Source organism: Mobula birostris, chromosome 15 (assembly GCF_030028105.1).
Source record: "Mobula birostris isolate sMobBir1 chromosome 15, sMobBir1.hap1, whole genome shotgun sequence".
Lineage (NCBI taxonomy): Eukaryota > Metazoa > Chordata > Chondrichthyes > Myliobatiformes > Myliobatidae > Mobula > Mobula birostris.
This window is the reverse complement of record NC_092384.1, coordinates 56,978,330-56,991,720: the sequence shown is the minus strand read 5'-3', so window position 1 is coordinate 56,991,720 and position 13,391 is coordinate 56,978,330. Positions and strand designations below refer to the sequence as shown.

General features: G+C 41.4%; 1 protein-coding gene across 2 annotated transcripts in view; it reads right to left on the bottom strand.

Annotated features, from left to right (window-relative positions):
• The window catches only part of cmip (c-Maf inducing protein), a 253,957-nt gene that overhangs the window by 53,140 nt on the left and 187,426 nt on the right, over positions 1-13,391 (bottom strand). For both annotated transcript variants that reach the window (XM_072279852.1, XM_072279853.1), the window contains exons 8-10: positions 8,485-8,588; positions 8,156-8,260; positions 6,163-6,549 (exon numbers count right to left, since the gene is read on the bottom strand). In XM_072279852.1, coding sequence (XP_072135953.1) covers positions 6,163-6,549; positions 8,156-8,260; positions 8,485-8,588 — 596 coding nt within the window. The remainder of the gene's footprint in view (positions 1-6,162; positions 6,550-8,155; positions 8,261-8,484; positions 8,589-13,391) is intronic.

The window sequence follows — 13,391 nt, the reverse complement described above, 5'->3', positions numbered from 1 at the left end:
TCATCGCTGCCTTCAACGCCAGTGGCGTGGCAGGAAAAAGAAAAAAGATCCCAAACCTACTTTGCTTTTCGGCTGCGATAATACTAGGGAGTATTCTGCATAGATACTTTGGTAATAAAATGAACCTTTGATGAATTAACCTCCATGATGCCAATATTGGGTCAAAAGGCTCACGGAAATATATGCAGAACACAATTAAGCATTTGGCTGACAGAATCTGATTAAGTGCTGCTTAATGACCACAAACTCAAAATTAGGTTACATTCCCTTACCTCACCTAATGCTGTCACTTTTAAGAAAATGCAGACTGTTGAAGCTTCCTGATGCGTGATATTTTTTGTGTGCATTCCCATTCCATGTCCTGTGGCAGCACTGCAAGAGTTGGAACTGGAATTGCACATTTGGAAAGTCAGAACAGAAGGCCTCCCCATTAAAGGTAAGGAGTGGGGACAGGGTTGGAGTTCCCTGAGAGGGGGGTGTGGAAATAGAATACGACTGGAAAATGTGCACTGGGATCTTAATGGATGATTAACCCATGCACTCATGGCCAAGTGAAGTACGCACACAAATGGTATGCTCATTACCATTATTTCAATATACAGACATCAAGAATGAGCTTATTGTCTGAAGGCACAGCTAAAGGAATTTCTTTATTCAAGCCAACCACCACTGACTGACATCATGCTGCAGACCGTAAGGAGATGTGCTTTGCCTCCGATTGCAATGGTTGAAGTAATTTCACAGCTTTTGAATGCCTGCGGGCAAAGGATGAGCCCCTTGCACCCATTTCAGCCCTCACTATTCCCCTTCCCTTCTGCCCCTCCTCTTTCAGATAGCCCACCACTCTGTCTCGGTGGCAGAAAAGTAGCAGGAGAGAAAAGAAGCGGAGGTTCAACCAACCAGCAGCTCGGCCACTGCAGGGTCAAGTGATATCGAGGCAGGACCGGCAAACGAGTGGATGTTGGGCCCTGCAGCTGGGGCAGGGAGTAAAGGGCGCCGGCTGACAGCTCCCAGAGAGTAAGCTTTGATCCAAAGGATGGAAAATGTCGGATATATTGCATCGGATGCACTATGAACCCAAGGAGAAGGAGATTAACTTGCCTTCCCCTCAAGAAGAGAGCCTTCATGACCTTCTAATGTAGCGGTGCCTCGCAGATTTCGACACAATCCCAGCACAGCCCCGACAGCCCAAAGCAGAAACTGAACAGGTGTGGCACTACAGCTGCAATTGTGGTCAGAGTATACGTCAGAGCTCAGTCACCATAATCCTGCAAAACCAGGGTTCCCGCAACCATTCTTCCCCACTCCAGTACGCTAGCAACTGCTTTCTGAAAATATGCAGAGGTTGTTCCCTTCTCGCCTCTCCTTTTAACAGGGCGCCCTACAGCCAATCCCTCCCCTCCTTCCTACACCATTGAGGTCTTGCACCAAAGTGCCATTTCTGCCAGCAAGTTGCTCATATTTGTGTCGGTTCTAAGTGCCTGCAGCAGAGCCTGGTCTCCAACTCTCTTGGACTTCACTGCCATTACTCTGCCAAGATCGCACGACAGCTGACCACGTACAGCGGCAAAACAACTCTTCAAAGGAGTTCACGCACTCGCGCTTTCCACTCCTCGGCACTGGAGTTGTTTTTCACCCTGAGAGCCTAAGATAATGATCATGGCTAAAGATACAACTTGAGACTGCAGCCTCAGGCCTAGCCATGGTAAGCATTACTCTGTAGCTGTATTTCAAGCCAAAGAGTCCCATTCCAAATTAACCATAAAAATAACTGGCAAGCCACTGAAGATCCCTTTAAACAGAGCAGATTAGGAAGTAATGCTGGAGGAACTTAGCAGTTCAAGCATCTGTGGAGGGGTACGTAATCAAAATTTCAGGCTGAGACCTTTCATCAGGAGTGGAAAAGAAGGGGGAAGAGGCCAGATAAAGGTGATCGGAGGGGATGGTGATAGGTAAAGTCAGGTGAGGGGGGAAAGTAGGTGGGTGGGGTGAGGGTGGATGAAGTGAGAAACTGGGAGGTAAGAGATGGAAAAGGTAAAGGGCTGAAGAAGATGGAATGTGATAGGAGAGGAGAGTGGACCATGGTAGAAAGGAAAGGAAGAGGGGCACCAGAAGGAGGTGATAGCCAGGTAAGGAGAAGAGAAGGGGTAAGTAGGGAGCTAGAATGGGGAATGGAAAAGGAGAGAGGGGGGAATAATTACCAGAAATTGGAATGGAAGAAGGGAGGAGATAGGGGTCTGCCTGCAGCTAATCACCAGCTTCCTTGTGAATGATTAATATGATTATTATTAATATTAATTGGAGCACTGCAGTTTACTGTGGCGGATCGGTGTCCAATTATATGCGTACGCCCTGCTTGCCTGTGCACTGGGTGTGTTACTGTCCTATCCAATCCGAGCAGCAGAACGGGTCTCACTGCATTGTCCACTCACAACTCATAAGCAAAATGGGAAGCAAATGAGCACCTGAGAAAGCCAAAAGAATAGCTCAGTTTTGTGGCTGAGCTAACACTCTAAACGATGTCAAATCCATTAAATATTGGACAGGACACTTGTGGGAGAAATGTAAGGATAAGCAAAAATCCATGCCCAAAGTTAAATTGTCTTTAAACTACAGTGGTTTTGAGAACAGTGCCAGTGTTCAAACAATTGGAATTGAGCCATCTAATCCAGCAAGAGTGGAAGAATTTTCTTTGTGACTCAGTTTCACTCTTAAATGGCAATTATATTGTACATCCCTCTTCAGTTATGTCTACAAGCAAAAATACTGGTAAACCACATATGCTGATTGAAGTAGTTGCTTTGCGTTAATGCTTCAAGATGCACGTAGACAAATGTTAATGTGGTATATTATTGATTCTTGCACATTTCTCACTGAAATCCATTAGATGTTCAGCAAAACCAAAAAAGATTTCTGTGAAGTTGTAAAATCGTCTGAGGAATTACACAGGATGCAGAAGGTAAAACAGTATATTTAATTACTTTGCTGTTTTTCATGCTATGTTAACTCTCTAACGTGAACTTGTTTTAGGACTGAATAATGTTCTGAAGAACAATTTGTTTTTTTTAAAGACCAATTTAGTAAAGAGAAATCAATTTATTAATATGCACACCGAACACACAGTGGTGCTAGAAAGTTAGTGAACCCTTTAGAATTTTAAAAACGCAAACAACAGGAATTCTGCAGATGCTGGAAATTCAAGCAACACACATAAAAGTTGCTGGTGAACGCAGCAGGCCAGGCAGCATCTCTAGGAAGAACGTGCAGTCGACGTTTCAGGCCGAGACCCTTCGTCAGGTTCACCAGCAACTTTTATGTGTGCTCCTTTAGAATTTTCTCTGTTTGTGCCTAAATATGACCTAAAATGTGATCAGATCTTCACACAGGTTCCAAAACCTAACTAAATAAATAACACAACAAAAACATTATACTTGATCATTTTTCTCAATAAATAAATAAATGAATAAATATAATCCAATCACAAACAACAGAAAATCTGCAGATGCTGGAAGTCCAAGCAACACACACACACACACACACAAAATGCTGGAGGAACTCAGCAGGCCAGGCAGTTTCTATGGAAAAGGGTCCTGCTATAGGTTCTCGGCCCGAAATGTTGACTGTATTCTTTTCCATAGGTGCTGCCTGGCCTGCTGGGTTCCTCCAGCATTTTATAGAAACATAGAAATCTACAGCACACTACAGGCCTTTCGGCCCACAATGTTGTGCCGAACATGTAACCTACTCTAGAAACTGTCTAGAATTTCCCTACCACATAGCCCTCTTCTAAGCTCCATGTACCTATTTAAGAGTCTGTTAAAAGACCTTATTATATCCACCATCACCACCTTCGCCGGCAGTGCATTCCACACACCCACCACCCTCTGTGTGAAAAACTTACCTCTGACATCCCCTTTATACCTCCATTTTGTGTGTGTTGCTTAAACAAATATAATGTTCTTTTGTCTATCTACGGCCTCCTCTACTGTAAAGATGAAGCCACACTCAGGTTGGAGGAACAACACCTTATATTCCGTCTGGGTAGCCTCCAACCTGATGGCATGAACATCGACTTCTCTAACTTCCGCTAAGGCCCCACCTCCTCCTCGTACCCCATCTGTTACTTATTTTTATGCACACATTCTTTCTCTCACTCTCCTTTTTCTCCCTCTGTCCCTCTGAATATACCTCTTGCCCATCCTCTGGGTCCCCCCCCGTTGTCTTTCTTCCCGGACCTCCTGTCCCATGATCCTCTCGTATCCCCTTTTGCCTATCACCTGTCCAGCTCTTGGCTCCATTCCTCCCCCTCCTGTCTTCTCCTATCATTTTGGATCTCCCCCTCCCCCTCCAACTTTCAAATCCCTTACTCACTCTTCCTTCAGTTAGTCCTGACGAAGGGTCTCGGCCTGAAACATCGACTGCACCTCTTCCAAGAGATGCTGCCTGGCCTGCTGCGTTCACCAACAACTTTGATGTGTGTTGCTTTAATGTTCTTTTGTGTTATTTATTTAATTGGGATCTCCTTATCTAGTTTTAGGACTTACCTTAGGATCTGATCACATTTTAGGTCATATTTATGCAGAAATAGAGAAAATTCTACAGGGTTCACAAACTTACTAGCACACTGTATGATCATCCTAAAGCCAGTAAAAATCTTTATGAACACCAGCTTTACTCCTAATACTAGGGCGCCATAGTGACATAGTGGCTAGTGAGACACTACATCTCGGGTCATCCCAGAGTTCAGAGTTTAATTCCTGCGCCATTCAGTAAAGAGTCACCATACGTCCTCTGCGCAGGTTTTCCCCTAGTTTTCTGGTTTCCTCACACAGTCCAAAGACGTGCCAAGTGGGTAAATTGTTCAGTGTAAGTTGTCCTGTGATTAGGTTCGGTTTAACTGGGTTTGTCGCTGGGGTTGCTGGGGCGGCGTGGCTCGAAGGCCTGGAAGGGGCTACTCCATGCTGTATCGTTAAGTAAATAAAATAAAAATTACTTCTTCTGACCGGGAGTCTACTCATTATTTGATGAAGTAATTCATCTTTTGATATACGTGTTAAATTCACAGTATAATTGTATCTGCGTGCAGCGTTCTACTTCCAAAATTCTGTTCCACTGAAGATAGTGGACTGCATTTGGGAAATAGAGTCCAAAATGCAATCACTATTATATTGCACAGTGAGTGCATTCAGCTAAAAAGGATTTATATCGCCAGTGCTGCGGGTAGGTGACAACTGAGTGCATTTCACTGACCGTCAGCTGGATCCTTGTAATATCTTGTGCCCAGCTGCTGGTCTCTCAGCATCACAATGTCTTGTGACTACCTAGATCATGGCCTTCTGATTATAGCTTCTATCAGCTATCTGCAGAGCACACAGTGCAGTCTCTGGAGCGACCAGGTAAACAGGGATGGTCTATTGTCTGTCTCTTTAGCCTGCTAAATAGTTCTTTGGTCACTTGGGGTCCTTGAGTACATTAAACATTACAACATATTATGGCCCTTGATGTTGTGCCAACCTTTTGGCCTACTCTAAGATCAGCTTAACCCTTTCCTCCTATAAGAAGGGTCACTTTATTAAAAATTCTCACATGCCTAATTCTCACAGTCTTGAAAATGAGTTATGGACACACCATCCATCTCCTTGTACTACCAGGAAGCACACATAAAATGCTGGAGGAACTCAGCAGGCAAAACGGCATCTATGGAAAGGAGTAAACAGTCGACGTTTCAGGCCGGGACCCTTCATCATGACTGGAAAGAAAGATGAGGAGTAAGAAGGTGGATGAGAGGAGGAAGCAGTAGATGGTGGTAGGAGGTGATAGGTTATACTCTGACTTCCAGTCCTGTTGAAGGGACTCGGCCTGAAACGTCAACTGTTTACTGTTCTCCATAGATACTGCCTGGCCTGCTGAGATCCCCCAGCATTTTGTGTGTGTTGCTTGAATTTCCAGCATCTGCAGACTTTTTCGTGTTTGTCATTATAATGCCTACACTGATTCTGCTACTCTGTACCCTGTCCAAATGAAAAAAGTCACGTATCAGCACAATCCAAGAAGAGGTCCTGTTTGTTAGAATTTTATCATCCTTTAACAGAGGAACTTTGTCCTCTGTAGATTACTGAAATCTCCCTGAAACCCACAAAATAATTTTGGGGTGCTACTTACAGCATTTTGAGGATTTCTACGTAGCAGCCAAGGACCCGCTCAGCCTGCGAGCTTAGTTCAATGACCATGGTGCTGCAGGTGGGGCTGACCAGCAAGCAGTCGATCAGGCTGGGTTCACTGTCACTGTTGCTGCTGCTGTTGCACATGCTGGTACTAGCACTGCTGCTGCTGCTGCTACTGGTGCTCCCTTTCAGCTTCTGGTTGACCATGTTGTTCCTTCCCAGTTCCATGCGGATCTCGGTTGAGTTCACAATGATGGATTTCATCCTGGTGTCATTGCTGACCTCCGGGCTGCTGTGCAAGAGTCGGAGAGGAAGGTTCGGCTTCCGGTCGCACTGCTGCTGACAGCCATTGCGGATTTCCTTCAGGCTGGGGGAGTTGTCACGACTACGGAGGAGCACAGATAATTGTACGGTTCGTTAAACCGATCATTGTTCACCAAAATGTATACGGTGTACAGCTATCTATTAATGTCTTCTCTACAGAATAGTGAACATCAAACTCATAGATTTATTTAGTTAGAGCAAGGCAAGGATGGCTTTTCAATTCTCCTTAAGTCCAGTTTTACGTTTGTTGGTTTATCAGCTGATCAATGTATTTGTTTTTTCTAACTTTCCTGCTTTATTCAGTAACAATGCACTTGCTTTACCATTCACATCTCTTTCCGTACACTGACCTTACAAGATCATTGCACAGACCCTCTGAATGATGGAAGAACTCAGATTCTGATCCTGTCTTAATTCAAAAGGATCCTTCTGCTTCCCTACAGATCAGCTACTCTAACCTATTATCTAGTAAAATAATTACTGGAAATAACAGGTTAGGCAAAACCTGTACAGAGCAAAACAGATTAAGAGAGTTCCCAGACTGGATCCACTTCCCCACTCTGAATCACCCTCTATAGTTCCTCCAAGCTTCACAGTTACTTGGATCCTCTGTACCCCAGAATTCACAGCAAGTCTGGATAGCAATAGTGCCTGAGCTGTTGCAGTAAAAAAGACCCAAAATATCCCAATGACCTTTGATATTCAGCGAAACTTAATGGAAACATTTTACCAGCTGTAAAAGCTGTCGTTGATTTTGAAAGTGTCTCTCTTAAAGTAAAATTTTAAAAACAAAAAATATTTTGAAGTGTTAACTAAAAACACATAAAACTTAATGCAATTTAAAAGATTAAACTGAAACAACTAAAACTATTTTTTTAAGTAACAGTTTCTCATTGCATCCAAACTCTGTCCAACATTGAAGTCAACAAGGTCTTGTGCTTTATGCCAGTCCTGGGGTAGGATCCAAGAGTCTGTTCCCAGTATAACTCTGAGTCTCAACCAGACCAGGGTCTGTCACTGAGATACGATGCATGTCTAGTGGCAGTGAACATAGCCTTCTCCCAGAAAGTTCCAGAATTCTGTATTTCACAACACCATGTAGAAAGCCTCATCTGAATCCCATCAGGTTGGCCAACAGAAGTCAGCACCACTACGCTTGTACTTTCAGCTTAATAGCCTTTCGTCTCTCTCCACAGGAACCATCTGACATGCTGTTTCTTTCCAGTCTTTATTTCAACTCTCCAGCTTCTTCAGTATTTTGTTTCTGCAGCACTTGATGTAAATGTACTATCTGCCTTATGAGCCTGAGTACTGAGGAATATATATAACGTAAGACATTTGTAAATTACTTATTTGATTCCGAAAACAAAACTGTAAATTTAAATGTTTATACACGTTATTCAAATTTAAGGAAAGGTTTTTTAAGGATACTAGGATCCCATTGCATTGCAATATTTGCAATGCAAATTTGTCAAATGTTGATGAAGGCACTGACTATCATAAAAATAACTTTTCCAAAACACAATCAGTAGATACACATGCATATCAGGAACATCACCACCAACAAGGTAAAAAGAAGCCAGTATAAAGCCTTCTGATGAGTCATGTATCATTATTCAAGGAACCCATTTTGTTTCATCGTGTGAAATGAACATAATTGTACAAACCTGTTTATAAATTCTTCATAACAAGAATATATGGCAGCTAAGCAGACAGCTACGAGGTTTGGGAGGACCCTTGGATGGGGACACTGGCCAGTTGGACCATGCATACTGTACATAAAATAAATGAATCAATTTTTAGCTAAAAGCAGTTAGGAACTAAAAATATATCTGAATAGTGTGGTTATACAACTCTCGATCTATGCAATTTTCAATCTCATAAATATTAATAAATTAATAGTGCTACTTGCAACTTAAAACTTTATTAATCTGAAAAAGTGAATAATTTAACTCACAATGGCATTTTATTGGTGAAAAAGTAAAGTTGTACATACCTGTGAATGAATTTTTTTACCACTTCCATTCCAGCATTCAATTCATTCAAAGCAAGAATATATTCCTGAGTGAAAAGTCTCAATCGAGGACACTTGCCAAAATCCTGAAAAAAAGAAGATAAAGCATTGTTTGATTCATCATCATTTGTGACCTGAGGCTACCTTTTATTACAAACTCCAAGAATCGCCAGAAGATCGGCTTGGCGGAGGCACAATCAATCATAAATCTTAAGGTGCTAAACAATAAAACAAAAATGATTTAAAACCAAAGTCCCAGCATGAATAATTAGCTGTACATGTTTAATACAAAAGGAATTTGGTAGTTCTTTTAAAGTTTACTCTTTGGCCAGATCATATATAACAATGGCAGGACCAATCATTGAGATCTGTATACGAAGTAGATGTAGCTGTAATAAGATTATCTAATGATTTAGCAACATATCATAAATGTACTGAAAATGGATGAGAATATTGTGAGTCCTACTTTTAATTTACAAACTCAGCTTTTCCTTTCACCTTCTTAAGTCCGTTTAGTTAAATGTCATTCCCAGTGGAATTCCATATATATTAATCAACATGAACTAAAAGAACTAACAAAAGAAAAATGCCAAAAAAAATCAGTTGCTTTCATTAGAAAAGTACTTGCAGTAAAATTAAGCCAAAAACTTCCTTGATTTGTTAATATTTAATAATTATATCTCTAATCATTCTTAAGTTCTTAGATTGCATTAACTGGTGATCATTAATCAAACCACTGTGCCAAATACAAGAAGGAAAAAGTTAACTATTAAAGATCAGAACCACCAAGCCAAAGAAACAGGTTTTGTAGATCATGGAATTCAAATTAATGAACTAATTAATTTGAATGATTAAAGCTTGCAGAATATTCCCAAGAAACAATGAGACAAAAGATCTGTGATCTTCACAGCTCCTTCCTGTATTACTTTCTGCATACTTTTCCTCCGCCGACATTTTGTGGCCAACACGATTAGATGCAAGCACTTGGCTATGCATCAAGTCAGTATGCTGTTTACTGTTACTAGGTAAGAAGTCTAACTATCTGAATTGAGCAACAAGATACACACTATAAGGCAAAGGATACATCTACAAAACCAAAAAAAGACAGCTGAGAAAATAACCTCTTAATAAGGGAATGATAGCAATGTGTTATGTTACTGGACAAGTATTTCAGAGGCCTGGATTAACGATCTGGAAATAGAAGTTCAGGTCCCTCAACAGTTGGGTAATTTTAACTCTGCTAATTAAGTAATCGGTAATAAAAACTTGTCATTAGTCATGATGATTGTGAAACCACTGAATTGTCAGCAAAACTCTCCTGGTTTTCTAAGGTACCTTCGGGAAGGAATTCTGCAATCTTACTCACTCCAACCTATGTGACTCTAGCAGGTCTCCACCATCTTGACAGTTAAAGAGAGATACAACAAGTCCCTGAAGAAGAAGAAACCAATGCATAAGGGAAAACTTTTATATCACGTGTCTTGATGGGCTTGCCAATTGAAAGTTGGGCCATTTATTGCTTCCTGACTCAAGTCCAGGTCTCACCCTAATGTTGTCAAAGGCTCTTTGCAGTGACTTAATCAGCCTTGTCTCCATTTCTCTAAAGTGAGTGGTTGTGGGTGAGGTTCTCCCAGTATTGAATAGAATTTCTTCAGTCCTTGCCACTAAATCCAATTTCTTCCCCCTGCCCTTGCAACAAGGGTAGATCTCAAGTCAACCAGGAATTAGAGCATTCAGCCATGATCTTGATGTAACTGCTCCAGATATCCTAAGCCAGTGAAGTTTGTTCAGATAGGCAAGTTCTCCTGAGGATCTCAATGTTGGTAAATCATTAGTGCCAAGGTTTTTCTGAGGTGCAAAAATTAAAACTGTTTAAACTCTGCTCTTGGTTGAAAGTTTTCTGAGGGCAAAGTCTGTAGACAAACAATGCTGTGTCATAATTAGCTGCTAGTGAGGTACATGAGTTGGTCACTGACTCGTCATAGCAGGTGGAGCACATGCCCCTACATGCACTTATGGGGCTGAAATGGTTGACAGCTTCAAGTTCCTGCATGCCAAGTTCACAACTTGTCCTGGTCCAACAACATTGACACCATGGCCAAAAAAAAAAGGCACATCAGCATCTGGACTTCCTCAGAAGGCTGAGGAAATTAAGCAAGTCCCCATTTTTATAAATGCACCATAAACACATCCTATCCCTATAGACCACAGGTTGGTACAGCAACTGTTCCACCAAAGATCACAAGAAGTTGCAGAGTTGTTCACATAGCCTAGTCAATCATGAAAACTGATCTCCACTCCATGGAATATGTGCAATTCTAACTGCCTCTTGAACATAGCCAACAAAGTCAAAGAACCCTCCCACTCTGGGCACTCTCTCTTCCCTTACCCTTCCATCAGGCACAAGATACAAAAGCTTGAAAACATGTACTACCAGGCTTGAGTACAGAGTGCATGAATCATAGAGTATTTATTCAGCACATCTGCAATTCGTTAAGTGGTATGACATGCGAAGGACAAACCTCAAGTAGTGAACTGGGAGTTGTGTCCTTTGCTCTAAAATCACTGATCGTGTAGAAGTTGCCGCCCACCTTCAATTTACTTGGTAGTTAGATTGATCGTTTTAAAAAACTGAGAAGAACTGTGAAGCTTCCAAAGCAAATAGGTACTCGGGATCAAACATTCTTCACACTTGTATCAGATGATGTTTTATTCTCACACTGAATAGTTGTCTTTATTTCTTCTCAGAAATCATTTGTGAGTGACTAACTCTCAATAAAATCTTCCAACAGTCCATCCTGGGAATTGTGTTAAAGTCCGTTCCTCTGACATGATCTGGCAAACTAGGTTGTACCAGACCAAACTAGCATAACAGACAAAAAGAAAGCCCAGATAAAGCTAGGGACTCAGTCAGATCTGGATTCAGACATGCTTATCCTACATTCAGCCTCAACTATCTTTTAACGTTCTCTTGGAAAGATCTGGAGAACCCAAGATGGAAGTGGAACAGCAACATCACGGATTAGTTAAATCACAGGTGGCATAACTATAATCTAGAATTGTACTTTTCAGCTACCATCTCAGGCTCCAGCAACACAATCTGTCTTATGTTTTTATTTAGGGATATAACAGACCCTTCTGGCCTTACAGGCCTGTGTCACTTACACCCATGTGACCAATTAACCTAGTGACTTGTACAATTTTGAAATGTGGAAGGAAATACATGCAGTCATGGAGAGAAAGTATGAACTCCTTACACAGGCCATGGCAGAATTGAACACGGGTCCTTCAGTATTAATCTCCTTTCATCAAAATGATCCACCACTGGGGTGAAACGTATCTGAGGTAGGCTCAGCTTCCAGCACCAAGCTTAAGCATGGTCAAGCAGACCTTGTGCAGATCATCATATCTCAGCTACTTCAGAGGTATCCCCCCCATCAGTTGCGTATTTTTTTCAATATTCATGAGCAAAATACTCACAGGTAAAATAGTGATTATATCTCCACCATGGACAGTCCTGAACCTGGCCCAGAGCTACAGAAAAGCCAACAGAAGCTCCAAAGACCTCATCCTTGGGAGAGGAAGGATCTTCAAAGATAGTCTACACCTGGGGACAACTTGAAAGACTGGTCCTAGACAGAGGACTCCAGCGAACTGCTGCCGGTGGCCTATGCCCCAGTAGGGGTGATGGACTTGTTTAAATAAAATGGTAATTATAACACTTAACCAGCCATCCCATGACACAATGATTCATTATTCCAAATTAATATGATTGTCCATCATTCCCAATGACCAAGGGTAGCCTGCTAGTTTGAGCAGTAATTGCATTAAAGGTTCAGTCTTCAACAATCATTAAAATGATGTCCATTAATAAACAAAGTTCATTATGATTAATATTTGTGCATTTGAATGGTTATAGTTTATGCTTCACAAATGATAAATGAGATGAAAATGTTGTGAGTTCACTCAGCCTTGACTTAGAGAAACAGATCTCTTAAGCTTTGACAACATTAACAAAATTGATATAGAAGTTGCCCCAGATTTGCCAACAATTTTCCTTCAACTGCAGGTTAAAACCAAACAAAGTATGGGAGATGTCATAGTGAATTAGACAGCTTAGTGACTTGTGCAGATCATCATAATTTAAATATTATTGATAGCTGGACCCTTTGGCATTTTGACAACTGGATTTCATCCAATGAGACCTCATGCAAGTGTGTATTTAAGCTGTATCAGCTTAGCCATTTTATGAACAGCTTAGGGTATCAGGACCCACAATAGGATTCAAAATCTGTTTTAATTAATGACAACTCATCTTGATAGCAGTTTGTACATTAGACATGTTTAGAGCCTTGAAACAGAAAATCAGTCTCGATCTCACTTCTGTCTCTCGTGAACATCGATGCCAAATAAAATTGGCTTTGATTGGGAAACCTCAGTCCCGATATGCCTGAATTAAAACAAAGGGAAACCTGAAACTCTTCTCAAGCTGGGATCAACACCATAGAGTTAGATGATTTCAGTAGTACCTTGGGATTACCACAGGTTCACATCATTACTGACCTAGACCTACTTTGTGCAAATAGAAACTACTCTATTCAACCGCTGTAATCAGTATTTGGAGCTTTGAATATTGGCAAGCTACCAGTTTGTGTGTTCATATTTCAGGGTTAAACCTTTCCTTCAGTGGGATCTCTGCCAGCAACAAGTTCTTCCCAACAGTTGTAATCTTCAGTTTCACAAGGCCTTCAACTTCGATTCCCTGATGGCAATGGGTTTAACCGCACAGGCTACTTAAAACGAAAGCCAAAGCTTGAAAGCTTTGCTGCACTAGATCAGAATTAAGCAGCAAAATTTGGGAATACTCAGCATTGCAGACAACTTTGTTA